Raw genomic sequence first — 16,972 nt, forward strand, 5'->3', positions numbered from 1 at the left:
AGTCATTTTGCATCTTTTTGTGCTGGTTCTGTATTCATTTTTAGTCTTTGTTTCCCTTTGTAGTCATTTTGCATCTGTTTTTGCTCGTTTTGCATGATTTCTTGTTAATTATTCAGGGTTTAACTTATAATTGCAATAATTCCCACACTCCCTGAAAGCAGCAGCGGCAGCAGCATTAAGTGCCACACACTCCGGAGAGGGACTGAAACACTGCATCCCTCTCCTCCGGTGGGTTGGGCTTCCTCCTGGCCCGTGTGTCAGCGCTGTGTCCGGCCGGTCACTCTGATCCGGACTCACTCTGGAGACGATGTCCCGTTCATCTGTTTAAGTGTTCACCGGAGCAGGACTGCAAGATGCTGCTGACTCTACTGCTTATCTGCTTCAGCCCGAGCGCACTGGGGCAGCTGGAGGACGATGACATCGACTTCGACCTCGCAGACTTTGATTTAGACATTGTAAGACATTAAAAGATAAAAGGTGCTGTATGTTTTTATCTGGTGTCTGGATTTCCTCATCTGTGTTTCTTTGACCCACAGGCGCCACGCAGGGTCCCACGGCAGGTGAAAACTCTTCTAACCAAGGTAAAGTCTAATTTACTACAGAGAAATTAAGATGTTTGAATATTTATGTTCCTTAAATGTAGAAGTTAAAGGTGAGTTTGGAGTGAAAAACTTTATTTCTGTTTAAAATAAAAGATAAAAAAGCCACATTTGAGCCTGGTCGTGATTATTTGGCACATCGGACAAATCATGACGTTTCTTAATGTGTTTAGGAGTCTGTGGTGAACTCTGCCATTACGAAAACACTTGCTTAAGCACAACTTTACATTTTCAATAGTAACCCGGAATGCAGGACCCAGTTTCAGTTGTATACAGGCGCATTGTGTCATTCTGAACTTGTGCGCTTTGGGCGTGACGCGCAGGAGATCCGCCAAGCGCGCAGCTGTGCCAGAGGATCTGTAACGCACTGGAGCTGAGCTCATGGGAACACATTCCTCTGCCTCTGTTTGGATACTGTAACTATGGGAAATTGTTGTTTCTTTGGTTAACTATACAAATAAAATGAGGGGATCTCGGCGCACAGCGGCGGTGCGTAAAAACCCAAAGTCTCGTGTCCAACAGTGACTTGGAAGTCCAGGTTGTTTTAATGTTCCGCAGTAATTGTGTGTTGTTGTTGTTGTTGTTGTTTTTACCTCTGCAGGAGACTAAACCCCACATCCAGGAGCTCTCCATCAAGACCACCATCATCTCCCGCTACGCCTTCACCGCGGTGTACTGCGCCATGCTCAACCGGCACTCCGCCGCCGCAGAGGGCGTCTTCCAGTTCCAGATCCCCGCGGGCGCTTACGTCTCCAACTTCACCATGTAAGAGTGGAGCAGGGGCAGCGGGGCACCTGGGCAGCGGGGCACCTGGGCAGCAGCAGGGCACCTGGGCAGCAGCAGGGCACCGGGGCAGCAGCAGGGCACCGGGGCAGCAGCAGGGCACCTGGGCAGCAGCAGGGCACCTGGGCAGCAGCGGGGCACCTGGGCAGCAGCGGGGCACCTGGGCAGCAGCGGGGCACCTGGGCAGCAGCAGGGCACCTGGGCAGCAGCAGGGCACCTGGGCAGCAGCGGGGCACCTGGGCAGCAGCAGGGCACCTGGGCAGCAGCAGGGCACCTGGGCAGCGGGGCACCTGGGCAGCAGCAGGGACTCAGGGGTAGTGGACATGAGGTCATAGAAACACGCGGATCAGACATAACAGACATCAAACCACGAGTAGAAGGACTATTATTATGCAGTTCAGTGAGAGGAGACATTAGAGTCCAGCCTCTTTGACTCGGGTCTCTACGTAGCAGGTTATTATTATTATTATTATTATTATTATTATTATGAGTGTTGACCTGAGTTGAGAGCAGTTCATAGAAGCACCGTTTACATCTGAAGGATGTTTAGGAACAATGAGGTAAAAGCAGCACCAGAAAGTGTCAAATCAGTTTAATTTAATGTTGTTTTTACACATTTAGAGGTTTGAAGTTATGGATATTCATAAAAAGAGGCTTAATCTTTGTTTAACCGACTTTTAAACAGTAATGTTTTGAAAGTTTCATTAAGTAAATGCCTCTTAAAGACGTTCTTGAGTCCTCTTAGGTATGCAAGACTAAAACTGCCACAACAATAAATAAATACATTTAAATATAGATAATTAAACATGTTAATAAATATATTAATTAATGATGCAATTAATGTATTTAGTTACTTGATAAATAAATATGTAAATAAATAAATTAACTTTGATAAAATACATTTATTTAATTACTTGATAAAAATGTAATAAAATGAATGAAAAATACATTTATTAATTACTTTATAAATAAATAAATAAATATGTAAATAAATAAATCAACATATGATAAAATAAATGTAATTACTTTAATTTAAATAAATGAATGAAAAATATATTTATTAATTACTTTATAAATAAATAAATATGTAAATAAATAAATTAATGTATGATAAAATATATTTATTTAATTACTTGATAAAAAAAATTAAAAATACATTTATTAATGAATTACTTGATAAATAAACAAATACATAAAATAAATACAGAAATACATAAATTAATGATTTAATAAATAAATAAATAACAAATTAATGCAGCTTTAGTAAGTCATAATTATGAACATTAAAACTGAAAGCAGAGTTCAAATCTTTTTGGAAATTAAAGAAAAAGGATCAACAAAGTCACCAAATAACAACATCGTCCTGTCTGTCTGCGGATTTATGATGCTTCTGTTGCTATGGAGATGTTAGCAAAGACACACACACACACACACACACACACACACACACACACACACACACACACACACACACACACACACACACACACACACACACACACACACACACACACACACACACACACACACACACACACACACACACACACACACACACACACACACACACACACACACACACACACACACACACACGCCCATAAACAGGTAACAACCTCGGGGAATTTCGTCCACAAATTCTGTCTTTTGTGTTGAGAGTGGAAGTGCGACACAATAGGTGGTCCCTGAATACGAGCGCCGCTCTAATCCTCGACCTTTGACCCCCGTGAACCAGGATCATCGGAGGGCGTGTTTACCAGAGCGAGGTCAGGCCCAAGGAGAAGAGGGTCAGGCAGGAAGACGGAAAAGCCAGGAACAAAGAGTCAGGTGATGCAAGGTAAGAGAACAGTGTGTGTTTCAGTGTGTGTGTGTGTGTGCGCGCGTGTGTTTCAGAGTGTGTGTGTGTGTGTGTGTGTGTGTGTGTGTGTGTGTGTGTGTGTGTGTGTGTGTGTGTGTGTGTGTGTGTGTGTGTGTGTGTGTTTCAGTGTGTGTGTGTGTGTGTGTGTGTGTGTGTGTGTGTGTGTGTGTGTGTGTGTGTGTGTGGCCCCTCCTACGGTCCGGCGTCTCCTCCTGATTGCACAGCAGCCCTCTAATGCTCCTATTGTGCAAACAGATTGATAAAATCCCCACACGACGGCCACAGGGAGCGAGTGTGTCTGTGGAATAACATCATCCCTCTGGAGGCGAGGAGCGTCGTATAAATCTGAGACACACGGAAGGAGCGACGCCGAGTTCCCAGCTGTCACGTGAAAAGGGACGTTTCATTAGATGAGATGGTGTCTGTGTCTCTTTTCACGCGTCATATTTCCGCCAACCTGGTGACACGAAGGGTTGGTACGAGATAAAACAAAATACACATTAGTGAGTAAAGGAAATATTCAAAACCTTATTGAACGAACACAAAGGGACGCTGATGCATCAGGGGACACCGGCTTAAACTGAGCTGTCCCACGTTCCTGTCTGTTATAGTGAAGGGTTTCAACGCCAACGTCCTCTACGGGGGAATTGTTGGGTCTCTACCTACTCCGTAAAGTGTCCTGAGATCACTTTTGTTATGATTTGGCACTGTAAATAAAATTGAATTGCATTGAAAAGATAAAAGCTCGACTAAATAAAGTCAACTACTTCATATTTTTAAGTTTAAAAGTTGCCTCACAGCAAGAAGGTTACAGGTTCGAATCCAGGCTGGGGCCCTTCTGTGCGGCGTTTGCATGTTCTCCCGTGTCTGCGTGGGTTTTCTCCGGGTTCTCACTGTAAATACTACTATACAAAATAATAATGCAAATATAATACAAGAATAAATGGGCTATATTTACCTACACTTTCCATAACTGGTGTTCATTTTTCAAAGCATGCGTGTTTGAATGTGTGTTTTCATATCGCCCGGGCAGATGTGCGAGTCACCGGTGATGGATCGTGCGACTGAAAGTCTCTGAAAGTTGATGTTGTGTAGAAATGAATGGAAACCAGTGTTGCGTACGTCGAGGCAGGAATAATATCTGAAAATGTTACAATTTATTAACTTCGAAATGTCAATAAGGGCGACACTGTGGCTTGGTGGTTAGCACTGTCGCATGTTCTCCCCGTGTCTGCGTGGGTTTTCTCCGGGTTCTCCGGTTTCCTCCCACAGTCCAAAGACGTGCAGGTGTTCGGTTCATTGATGACTCTAAATCACCCGTAGGTGTGAATGTTTGTCTGTCTCTGTTCGTCTCTATGTGTCCTGCGATAGACTGGCGTCCTGTCCAGGGTGGACCCCGCCTCACGCCTAATGTCAGGTGGGATCGGCTCCAGCTGAACCCCGACAGGGACAAGCGGTTGAAGATGAATGAATGAATGAAAAAAAATAGCCGCACGACCATCCTGATCTCTGAGCTCCATTGTCTTCTACTCGCAGATCAGTCTGGTAACGTGCGGCGGAGAAAATTTGGAGAAGCGTGTGTGCCGCAACGAGAAGCGACTGTTGAGTGTAAACAACATGGCGGCTTCCGCGGATGAGTTGAGCGCAGCTATGGAGCAAACCGCTCACTAACTCTTTTTTCTCTTGGATCCTTCTGTTGAATCTGGACCGGGCTCCTGAAATTGGGCCTTTGATCCGTAAATTCACGTTTAACACAAACGGAAAACATCCTTTACCCACATGTTGTTTACTTTCTGAGCTTTGCCCCCGACGCTGTTATCTGATTGGTTGATTTGGCCCGTATGTTGTTGATAGACAGATGGTTTATCCAATCAGCAACCAGTATTTTCGCCCCTTCCCAAAATATCTCCAACGAGAGTTCACAGATGGATCTGCTGAGAAAACGAGAATCAATCCATCCGGTGTAGTCACGTTAAATATTAAAGTCACTATGTGTAGAATTTGAACGTTCCCGATTATGGCGCCGCACAGTGGTAGCATCCAACAAGAAGCGCTTCTGGTCGTTTGGTCGATGTGCTCTTGTCCGACCAGCACTTGAGTAGATGTATTAGAGTTTATCTGACATCCTGCAGTGCTGCCGGCATTAAAGTCACCTTTCCCTCCCCTGCAGTCCTGAGCCTGAGGTGGAGGTGTTCCGGATGGCGGCCAGCATCCCGGGTCGGAACCGGGCGGTGTTCCTGCTGACCTACGAGGAGCTCCTGCAGCGACGACTGGGGCGCTACGAGCACGTGACCAGCCTGCGTCCTCTGCAACTGGTCAGCCGCCTCAGCCTAGACGTCACCATCGTCGACCACTCACTCCTCACGGACCTGCAGGTGCTGCCGCTCCGCAACAGCAGGATCACCGGTGCGTCCAACACCGCAACCGGGTCCAGTGCAACCAAGACACCAGGTTTACAGATAAGGCTTATTATTAAAGATATATTTGTGGAAACAGGATGAATCGCTGTGCCACTCCCTTATAAGAGAGCCCTTTTAAAACCGCTTTTACGTCACAACTTCGTGGTTTTGTTCTCGAGCCAATTCAACACAACAAACACACTTCCTGTCTTTGTGCCCCAGCCAAGGTCGAGCCTCCCGCCACCACCGTGATCAAAAGAGAAAAGAACTTCTGCAAGATCACCTTCAGCCCCAACATCGTGCAACAGGCCAAGATCACCACCAACGGCATCTTGGGAGACTTTGTGATCCGCTACGACGTGCAGAGGGACATGGGGATAGGAGACATTCAGGTGCAAGCAAACATTAGGGAGGAAACCAGACTGGGAAAGCATTAGTTTTCATATTTTAGAAGTATGCATGCACACAAAATCTCTTCCCCCCCACCTGTTAGTGATTAAAGTTTCTGGTTTACTGCCACAAAAGTCACTCCACTGCCAAACTCTCCGGCCTGTCTTCAGCAACCAACTATGTTTTGCTAATCACACACTAAACTACTGCCACTCACGTCTGTGAACGTCCTTTTTTGCAGGTTTTAAACGGTCATTTCGTCCACTACTTTGCCCCGAAAGACCTGCCGGTTGTGCCCAAGAATGTGGTGTTTGTGATCGACACCAGCGCCTCCATGCTGGGAACCAAGATCCGACAGGTAAAACAGTACGATCAGTGGACACACACACAGCACTCAGTGGACATCTGTGCAAGTTCAAGCTGCAGGAATGTGTCCGCAATAGTTTAATTGGTCCTAAGTGAACGTTGTGCACTTGTTTGGGATTTTACTCTTAAAGAAGATTATTTTTGCATGTTTTAGCCCATTTGCTAAAATCCCTGTATACTTCATGTATCAGGTTTATAGGTTAATATTAAGGTTTTTGACAAATGCGTTTTGTGACATTGGTTTAACATTATTGTTTTAAAGGAAACTTGCGGAAAGACTCATCCACTAGTTTCCTCTAATGTAGATTGTTTTGAACACTTTCCTGCACAGGTGCATTCAACTCAGACATTTGGGGTTTAAAGCTCAACCGCTGAAGAGCTTTAAATTATAAAGATGTTACGAAAATCCCAAGCAAACATGAACCGTGAGGAAGCAATAAAGGGAATTTTGGTGCTTTTAATCTCAAGTGTCAGATGTCACCGCCTCCGGTGAACAACTGGAACACCATCATGGAGCAATTCTTCAAAATGAATGGTTGATAAAAGGTTTTAGGGTGAACACAATTTTTGGCGACCACTGCATCTCTTGTGGTCTTCATCAGTGGATGGGGTTCTAAGCAAACTCCGTCTGCTGAACAAGATCATGATATGGGGTTAAAATCTCCGGAAAAAAGAGAGCAAGTGGACCCTGAGTCAAACTCCACTGTGATGGGAAAACCACAGTTGTCGGTCTTTAAATTTAGATTTCCTACTTCCTGTTGATCTGTTCACAGTGAGCAGTTTTCTGAATTTGGGCTCTTTCATCTGTTGCAACACTTTGGGATTGCGCGGATAACGTTGGTGTATTTTCACCTTTAAGTTTTGGGAGCTTCAAGTTCGACCTTGGATCGTAATTTACCAGATAAGAACTTCTGTCTTTTCGAGAGAATATGGAGGAAATTCTTGCTTCACATGCAAAGCAAATCACGCCGTTTTTAAGCAGAATCTCACCCCAACTCCTCCCTCCCACACTGGAATATCGATATCAGACCTTTCCTTTCCTCCAGCTACAAAAGCACGGTAATCCCCCTCGGCCGAACTCGCAGCTGATCTCTGCAGCTGCCACATGAGTGCAGAAGCAGAGGAGAAGGAGAGAAAAAACAGATCTGCAGTGAGACAGAAAAGTGGAAACACACAGCACAAGGCCGTGCTGTGAGGGAGGAAGGTCAGCGTCTGTGGGGTAATGGAACTTCCTCAACAGCATCCTCGACCCCTTGATCCGTCCCCCCACCCATCGCCTGCCCCCAGCGGGCGCAGGAACAGAACGACAAGTGTGTTTTGATGCGGCTCCACAATAGAGGGCTTCAGTGTGGGTCAAACTGTGGTTCTGACCCCTGCTGTATACAAGCCCGTATAGATATCTATAAACCCCCCCCAAGCGCCAAATTATATATCACACCCACGCTCAGGGCTGCAGAGATGTTGACACTGTGAAGCTCCACAACAGAGAAGTAGGCCGAATCTGTGTACTGTGGACAAAATAACCACTATTGTTGCTTTGTACCTGTCGTTGAAGTCCCGGGTTCGTCTGAAAGCGGTGAATTTCACCACCCACTGACGGCTACAATCATTTTTTCCTCCAGTTCTGATTCAACAATGTCTGGACGCCAGTTATGTCAGGAGAATCTCAACGCGGAGAGGCTTTCGCGACACAGCGTCATGCTCATTCCTCACACCAGTTTGAATCATTTCATTTAAACTGATGCGAATTTTTGCGTCACACAAATTTGCTTCTATTCACGTCTTTACATTGACTTAGTATGGACGAAAAATTGGCTTCATGTTTGGTGTGAACAAAGTAATTATCCAATTAAGGATTTAATTGATGTCATATACTTGAGACCTTAAGTTCCTGGAATCAGGTTTCATGGATAAAGCTTTAAATGGATACAGCGCAATATAACGACTAAAATGTATAACGTTGAATCATCAGCAAACAACCTAAACCCTATTATTTTTTGTAAGAAATTCGACATATAGCTTGAGGAATATGATGTCTTGTTTTTTTTAAGTGAGATTGACACAAGATTAAACTCTTTCTCCATCTTTCCCAGACTAAAGATGCTCTGTTCACCATTCTGAGGGATCTGCGACCCGGCGATCGCTTTAATTTCATCAGCTTCTCCAACAGGATCAAAGTCTGGCAGCCGAATCGGCTCGTACCAGTGACGCCCCTTAACGTCAGAGACGCCAAGAAGTTTATTTACACTCTGGTTCCCACTGGAGGTGAGATATTAATAACCTTATGGGTTGTCATCCTCACAGTGCCTATATCGACTGTATATCCAATCGTTGACGTTTCTCTCAGGCACAAATATCGACGATGCCATCCAGACTGGCTCTAATCTGCTTCGGGATTACGTCTCGAGCCCTGACGCCAGTCCGAACAGCGTCTCCCTCATTATCTTCCTGACGGACGGACGCCCCACGGTCGGGGAGATGCAGTCCACCGCCATCCTGGGGAACACTCGCTCAGCCGTGCAGGAGAAGTTCTGCATCTTCACCATCGGGATGGGGAATGACGTGGATTACCGGCTGCTGGAGCGCATGGCTCTGGAAAACTGCGGGATGATGAGACGCATCCACGAGGACGCTGACGCCAGCGCGATGCTCAAAGGGTAAAAGTGTGCTTTGTGTTCTGCGTCTCGGTCAGTCCAGTTTTATATTGATGGAATATTTCCCCCATCACGGGCTATTTTTTCCATGGTGTGAGTTTTACAAACATATACATTTTTATATGGATATACGTATAAAATAGGATGCCAACAAAAATGGCTACCAATATGGGGACTGCTCATTATTCCGCCCTCTAGATGACCTACACTCAAGATACTGGTGGCTACCCCTGCTACGTTACAGCATTAATAAATCCCATTGTGCTGAGTTTTGATAACACCAGTTTATATCTGAAACTGGTTTTAAACAGATCCAAAACAGGAGTGAAACTGGCTTAAATTGACTGGGACTTGTACACATTCACACACTGATGGCAAAGGCTGCCATGCAAGGTGCCACCTGCTCATCAGGATCTAATTCAACCATTCAGACGCACCAATGGCACAGCCTTTGAGAGCAATTTAGGGTTCCTAGTCCTTAACAATGCGGTCTGAAAGTGGTATTCTTCTGGCCATTTGCATCTGAATGTGGCGATCGTACTTGGGTGTGGACCAAAAGAACTGCACCATAAAAGCCTACATATGGACTGAGACCCAAGGAAACAAGTTCTGGAGCGGTTGGTTTGTGGTGGGAATGTGATTTGACCTCGAGCCCCACTGACTGCAACCGTTCGCTAGATGAAGTGGTCTAAAACTGGTGTTAAACTTGCATCACACCGGCCCGAAGAACAAAGTCACTGAATGAGGAAAGGTTCATTTTCCATTTCTAATTATTTTGGGGTTTCATTCGATTTGATTCGGCAGTGACAGTCAGCGACCATCATAGTCATTTTAAAAATACAAGATAAGGCCACTATAAGAAACATTTCACGCAGGATCATTTTCTAATCTGTTTCCACCTTTAGTGCTTAGTTTTTGCACTGCACTTGAAAAGATTTCTCCATAAAACACCAACTAGACATCAGGTGTTGAGAACACAAAATGAAAAGACAAAGAATTCCTTATTTAAGTCTCATTATTGTCCAATTTCCCCTTCCATATGTGTATAATCCACCTCTTATTAAGCAATTAGCTCTTCTTAATCCCTCCCCTCTACCCCTCTGACACATCCCTCCATCTCTCATCAAGCTCCGAGGGAACGAAGACGGCAAATGTGACGGTGCTGACAACACACCTCTTTAATCAACTCCCAACACGGGACCGCCACAGACTACAACAGCCACCCTCTTTCTCTCATTTGACATTTTTTTTTCTTATCCTTATCCGCAAAACCCTCTCTTCCGCACTCGGACACACAAGGTGTTTGTTCAGTTGAGCAGGAATGTGCGTGTGTGTTGTGAAACCTGCATCTAAGTATGTATATGGGGTTAACAGATAGAATCCGCAGATAATAGCCCTCGTCCTGCTTGAACAAACACTCTGGTTAAGAGGTGAGGAGGTTTACAGCGGTGTGACAACAACCACAGGACAGAGGACTTGAACATAGACATTCAAACCCTTGACTTCATACGCACGCTTTTATGAACGTGTGCACAAAGCAGCTTTGAAAGAGGTTCGACAAGAAGGCTTACGGCCGGAAGATGGCTTGTTTGCATACACGCGACATTGGATGATCTGTCATACAACGCTTCTTTCTTTTTGCGCCTCAAAAACTATGGTTGATGTACCCTTGAGCAAAGGCACTGAACAAGTGATTGATTGGTGATAATGAGAGAAAAATAGGCAGATGTCAGGTTTGGATACTGCGTGCATAATGTGTAAAAACAAGCAATAAGAAATAAAGCTAACGGCATAGGCAGTGTTCAGAGAGAGAACATTTGTATTAGCCTTTGTTACAGTTCTGTTTTTACGACTTTCTGGAGTTCGTTTGGAGGACTTGTTCCACGCAGTAGATTGCTATGCTACCACTTCACAGACCCTAGCGGACCCTTGTGTACTTGAGGATACGAAAAGTGTAATTGAAGCTTCAGGCCCCGTTCAGACGGAGTGCGTTTCGTAGGTTGAAAACGTGAGGTTGCCTGCTGCGCCTTTTTGTTATTCCTGCTACAAGACAACCACCGAATGGCCCCTCAGCTGTTATTTTGCTGTGAAGTTAAATGATGTTGGGTGCTTTTCCGCTCTGAGCTGAACTTGTTTCACCTTGAAGAGTTCAGGGTGCTCCTGCAAAAGAGAGAGACGCTCAGCAACGTAAAAGCACGAGAGCAAAACGCTGACCAACACTGTATGTTTCTTTTCTAGGTTCTACGATGAAATAGGAACTCCTCTGCTGTCTGACATAAGGATCAACTACACAGAGGACTCCGTCAAGTACGTCACTCAGCATCTGTTCACCAACTACTTCAACGGCTCCGAGATCGTCATCGCCGGCAGGCTGACAAACCACAGCTCAGAATCCCTCCACGTCCAGGTGACAGCCAGCAACAACGACAGGAGCATCGTCCTGGAGACCGACGTTCCTCTGCGGCGCCGACAGATAGAGACAGAGAAACACGTGAAAGCAGCCACAGCAGCGACGGCGGCTGGAGCCAAGCCTCCTGGGTCAGCAGGCGCACAGGGATTAGGAGATGCTCTGGGTTTGATAGCGGAAGACTTTGTGGAACGCGTCTGGGGTTTCCTGAGCGTCAAGGACGGGCTGAGGTCGCGGCTGCGCAGCCAAACCAGCAGGGAAAGGGAAGATCACATCCAGCAGGCCACCAATCTGTCTCTGACCTACCACTTCCTCACGCCCCTCACCAACCTGGTGGTGGAGAAGCCGGAGGTCCTGGCTGACGGTACCATGGCCCCGGCGCCTACCGTCCCCCCATCAGGCGGTGAGGCTGTCTCAACTGCCAATGAGCTGCCAGGTGACACAGAGGACGGAAAGACACAGCAACCCAACGGGAAGCCAGGCAGCCAGACTTCTTCTCTGAGCAACAGGATTGGTGAGGCCGTGTCTCCTAGATTTGATTTTAGACTTCTTTCAAAGAATACGGTTCTGAGGAGTTGGTCCTTTGTGGAGGACAGTAGCTGCGGTTGGCTTGGATTTAAATTACGGTTGAGTTTAATGGCCAAAAAGAAGTATCGGTATAGGCCTTTCCATTGCTAGGCAACAGCCTTGGTCCTTGTTAACTTCCTGTCAGCTGGTGTCATTCAGATTCACTGCAACAGGAATCAAACTCGGACACATTTCGAGTGTTTATGTTTACAACTTTGAAAAGGTCTATATCAGCTGGATCTTCTGAAACCATTCCTGCACCATAATCTGACTCAACACAGTCCGTATGTCTCACAGCCTGAGTCCCATCACCCTCCCCATGCCTGACCTCTGACACTCCCTCCTCCCCCGACACTTGCGGCAAAAGAGAAATGCTGTTCGAAGTTTCAGACCTCCAATTTGCAAAGTGCACTGGTATGGCTGTCAAATTCACCTGTAGAAGGTTTCTTTATTTGGAGAACACTTAGATTTTCCTAAATGTTGCTATAACCAGCTCACATTTGTTTCTAGCAAGGTTAGCTTTGTTTTGCTTCGTAGCCATGTGTTGGAGTTTCTTTTAATCGCTAGCTCTGTTAGCGAGTTTACCGCTATGCATTTTGCTACATTTGACCAAATTTTGGCACAAGTATGAGCATTTGCAAGATACTTAACATATGGACGGATACAAGGGAGGAGGGTTACGCTGAAGACGTTTCCATGATGCACTTTAAAGTCACCTTTGGGGGTCACTGTTACTGTTGTGAACCCATGCGAACTACAGCTATTGTCCTCTTCAAAAGGCACCGACTACAAACTTTTTCCGAGCCCTGTTTCCTGTTTCACATTAACAACAGTTAGCGTTACTCGTATGGAAGATTTTAGAGGAAGCATCAGACAATAGCAGCCCTCTGACTCAGTGGATAAATACTCTCTTCCTTTGCAGGTAAAGCTGAGAGACGACCAGCCAAGAAATCCATCACGGTCTCCAAAACATCAGGTGACTCCACATTCTCTGTCTCATGTAAGCAGTCGTACATTTTCCCCAATAGCTCTTGGATCCGATAGCCTCTGAACTCTGTATACGGTAAGCACATATGCAAGGGGGTTACAGGGAGACTTGAAAGAGAGGAGAGGGGGAATGTACAGTAGACTCTCTCTCTACACTCTCTGTGTGGGCGGACTGTAATTTGGATGTTGTCAGACAGTCTGGAAAAGCCTCTGAAACTAGGCCTGAAAAGAGGAAAGAACACACAGGGTCTAATTGAAATACCAACACAAGCACTACGTGGCACTTAAACATGCGAGTGCGTGTTCACAAACGCGCGCACACACACACACAAACACACGGTCGAATGGGACCGAGGTAGAGATGAGAAGTGGGATGTTTGTGTGCATGTGTTACAGTCAAGAGAGGGACCCCATCAGAGGCCGTTAGCGAGCGCTAATGACCCCGTCATTACTGTTGCTCTCTATTCATCGGAGCTGGTTCTCACAGGCCCCGAAGAGACTTGAAGATATGAACTATCCCGTGAAACACAATCTGAAGTTCTTCACACACATCCACAGCTATTAATCAGACGTTGCCTTTCTTTTTATTTGGTAGAGGTTTCACAGAAATGTCAAGAGATCGCAGCTCAAGTTTTAAAGTTTAATTCATCATGACGTGGAAAATTAACCACCGAGAGGGTTTTGTTTTGGTTTGGTGGTTTGTCCGTTTGTCAGCAGGATTATGGAAAAACTACCCGTGTGAGTTTTATGAATCGAGATGGAAGAGTGTAGCATGGGCAAAGGAAGAAACCATTTACTTTTATTATCCATTATTTCTCACTTTTAACACATAAAGACGTAGTATTCGGTCTTGGCTGATGTCTGGGCCACTCAGAGAGCCAAAGTCCAACCCATTTCCTAGCCAAACTTTTTTTAGGGCTTCTTTAATCAGTTTTCGGAAGTTGTTGTTTCCGAAGCTGTGCAGGTATTTTAATTCTGCTGTTTAGCAGAACTGTACTGGGGATTTTAGAAATACCTACCTTCATCATGAGTCCCCGTTTACCAAGCAGAACTCTGCAGTTAAGTTATTTTTCAGGAATAAAATATAAAAATGTCACATACCATTATATTTGTGTAAATTTCATCTTCTTACAGTTTGTTTTTTTGTGTTTGTTTCTATGTTTTATGCTTGAACACAGTCAGATTTAGTCTGGAAATATCCGAATCAGCCATAAAAACCAAATATACTGTATCTTATATGTATGTAATCATAGGAGGAAAAGTCGTTATGTCGTAACAAACCCTATAACATTTCCAGGAGTGACCTCCCTGAGCCTGTCGGAGAGTAATATTTGAACAAGATGAAGGCTGTTGAAGACGAACAGCATCAAAACAATTTAGATTAAACTTTCTGGAAAGGTGTCCATCCGTCTTTCTGCAAACTATTAAATAAAACGGCCTTCTTCCTGATTTTTACATGACATCACTGGTTTACAGTGTCTCATCTAAACAATCTACTTTCAGACCTGATTCTTGTGTCGCCTTGTTTTTAAAGGCTCTTTATATCTTTCTCTGTCTTTCCCTTCAGCCGATGGCGACCCCCACTTTGTGGTCGAGTTCCCGCTCAGCAAAGTGACCGTGTGCTTCAACATCAACGGTGAACCGGGACACGTCCTTCGCTTGGTGTCGGACCACAAGCACTCTGGTAAGAAACCTTTATTTCCCATCAAAGTCCACACCATCTATGCGTTTGGTGACTCATTTTTGTTACGCGTCTCCAGGTGTGACAGTAAACGGGAAGCTAATTGGCGCACCGGCTCCGCCAGGCAGCCACAAGCAGCAGCGCACGTATTTCAGCACTATCACCATCGTGGTGGATCGTCCCAGACGCGCCTACATCGAGGTGACACCTAAGAAAGTCATCCTGGATGGGCGGGACAGGATGGTGCTGCCCTGTCACACCACGGTCGCGGTGGACAGCGGTGTTCTGTCGGTGTCAATCGTGGGAAAGTCAAACGTGACGGTGACGGTCGGAGGAAACATCGTGTTTGTGATCCTGCTGCATCAGTACAAGAATCCAGCCCCCTACCAGAGAGACCACCTGGGGTTCTACATCGGAGAAAGCAAGGGGCTGTCGCACAACTGCCACGGCCTTCTGGGTAAGTGTTGGTGACAAACCCATCGTTATTTGTCATTGAACAAGCCTAAAACCTTACGGCGGCACTGTCAGCCAATAGAAGAAACACTATATATTACATCACAATAGTGTCGGACAGAACAACAATAAATATACTGCAATTCATAAACCCTCGATCGATCTTGCGGGGGAAAATCGTAGCTCTTAGAGCGCAACACGGAAGTGCTAAAAACTGCAGTCCCTCAAACTGCCTCTTGAGGCTCCAATAGCGGTTCAATCCCTATAGACGTCCATGTTAAAATGCCTAACTTTACAGTAGAAAAAAACACGTTTACATGTTTTAGTCTCTGTAACTCATATCACTATTCCTGACAGCTGTACTCGTGGTGAATTATTAAACAACTCACAAGCTTGAAATACAAAGGCTCAAAGTTCTGCATAATTAAAGTGTAAGTCCGGCAAAAATGGACCCCATGTTCTTTTTCAAAATCACATAAGCCATGGAGATTTTTTTCGTTGATCAACCATGTACGGTATACTGAATGCCTGGAGAGACGCTAACGGCCTCAAAGGGCTAACCCTGATCAGCTCGGGCGGTGCGCTGAATGCATTAAAACGGCTTTTTTAACCACTGATACTGTTCAAAATAGCACCAAACTTCTGCATTAGCATGATAAGAGGGCGTGTCAGGTGTGTGCCGTCACATGAGTCATAGCCAAGCTAACATCAGCGTCCTCTCTGAGCCCAGACAAGAAGCCAAACACACTCGACTGTGTGGGAGGATTCTTCTCATCAGTTAATAAGTGGTGTCACTTAAGCATGAGAATCCTGCACCACTTTGCATTAAGGAGCTCGAACACGAATCAATGCGACTTTCAGAGGAGAGTTTTAGTCCCAGTGCTGTCTGAGATGTTTTTCCTAACTGTCACATGAAACACAGTTTGCAAATAATCAAATTGGGGAAAAGAGGTACACTGAGGTTCAATGTAAGGATTTAAGGATAAAGCCAAGACTTTGGTCAGTAGACTGTCATCAGCGTAGATTTGCTCAGATGAAGTGATTAAAACCTTAGTATCGTCCTTGAAATTTCCTTTCTTGCCATTGAACCTTGAACACAAAATGAAGAGTTGCTGGCTGGCCTTCAAAGACTCCCATCCGTCGTCTCTGAGACTTAAATAACTTTGGTTGATTTCTACTCTCAGGTCAGTTCCTGTACGAGGAAGTGGGAGTAGCAGAGCTTCCTGCACACGCAGACACGAAGCCCTCGTCCGTCCTGAAGGTGAAGGACCGCTCGGTGCCGGTGGTTCGGAAAAGCAGAAGGATCTACAGTGGCACTCAGAGCGTGGACTGCTGGTTCGCACGCAATAACGCAGCCAAGCTGATAGACGGACAGTACGAGGACTATGTGATGTCACACATGTTTGACACGGGGGACTGGCCACACGGGACCAACAGAGTGTGATCCCACAAACTGCAGCTGTGGCGTTTACGTGACTTAACACATTTTTACTCTGTATCACTGGTTGCATATCACATCCCAGCAGATCCACAAACATCTCCAAATGCCCAAACCGTCACATTTCAGCACTCTTTCTGCCTCTTTTGAATATATTTTTGTACTATTTCTAATGAAAATTAAATGTTTTTATGATATGTTTGTTATTTTTTACAATAATTTTGTCATTGTAAATAAAAAACACCTAAACACACACTCTGAGGTTGTTTCATGAGACATAAAAACACACCGAATATGTATGTCAACATGTCTTAAACGTGGCGTCCCCGAGCTGACGATCACACCTGGTTACCACAGAGACCAGCACCGGTAACTAACCCCTTTGTCCCA

At 45.3% G+C, this 16,972-nt stretch overlaps 1 protein-coding gene across 1 annotated transcript; it reads left to right on the forward strand.

The window, feature by feature from the left end:
• Positions 1 to 224: 224 nt before the first annotated feature.
• itih5 (inter-alpha-trypsin inhibitor heavy chain 5) lies at positions 225 to 16,831 on the forward strand. Its single transcript, XM_083934752.1, has 14 exons — positions 225 to 455; positions 537 to 581; positions 1,201 to 1,364; positions 3,118 to 3,219; positions 5,411 to 5,691; positions 5,862 to 6,031; positions 6,271 to 6,387; positions 8,489 to 8,660; positions 8,743 to 9,052; positions 11,288 to 11,970; positions 12,946 to 12,999; positions 14,578 to 14,694; positions 14,771 to 15,148; positions 16,329 to 16,831. The coding sequence occupies exons 1-14, from the start codon at positions 354 to 356 to the stop codon at positions 16,586 to 16,588; spliced, it is 2,955 nt and encodes a 984-aa protein (XP_083790878.1). The 5' UTR covers positions 225 to 353; the 3' UTR covers positions 16,589 to 16,831.
• The last annotated feature ends 141 nt before the right edge of the window (positions 16,832 to 16,972 follow it).

Source organism: Echiichthys vipera, assembly GCF_963691815.1.
Source record: "Echiichthys vipera genome assembly, chromosome: 20".
NCBI lineage: Eukaryota > Metazoa > Chordata > Actinopteri > Perciformes > Trachinidae > Echiichthys > Echiichthys vipera.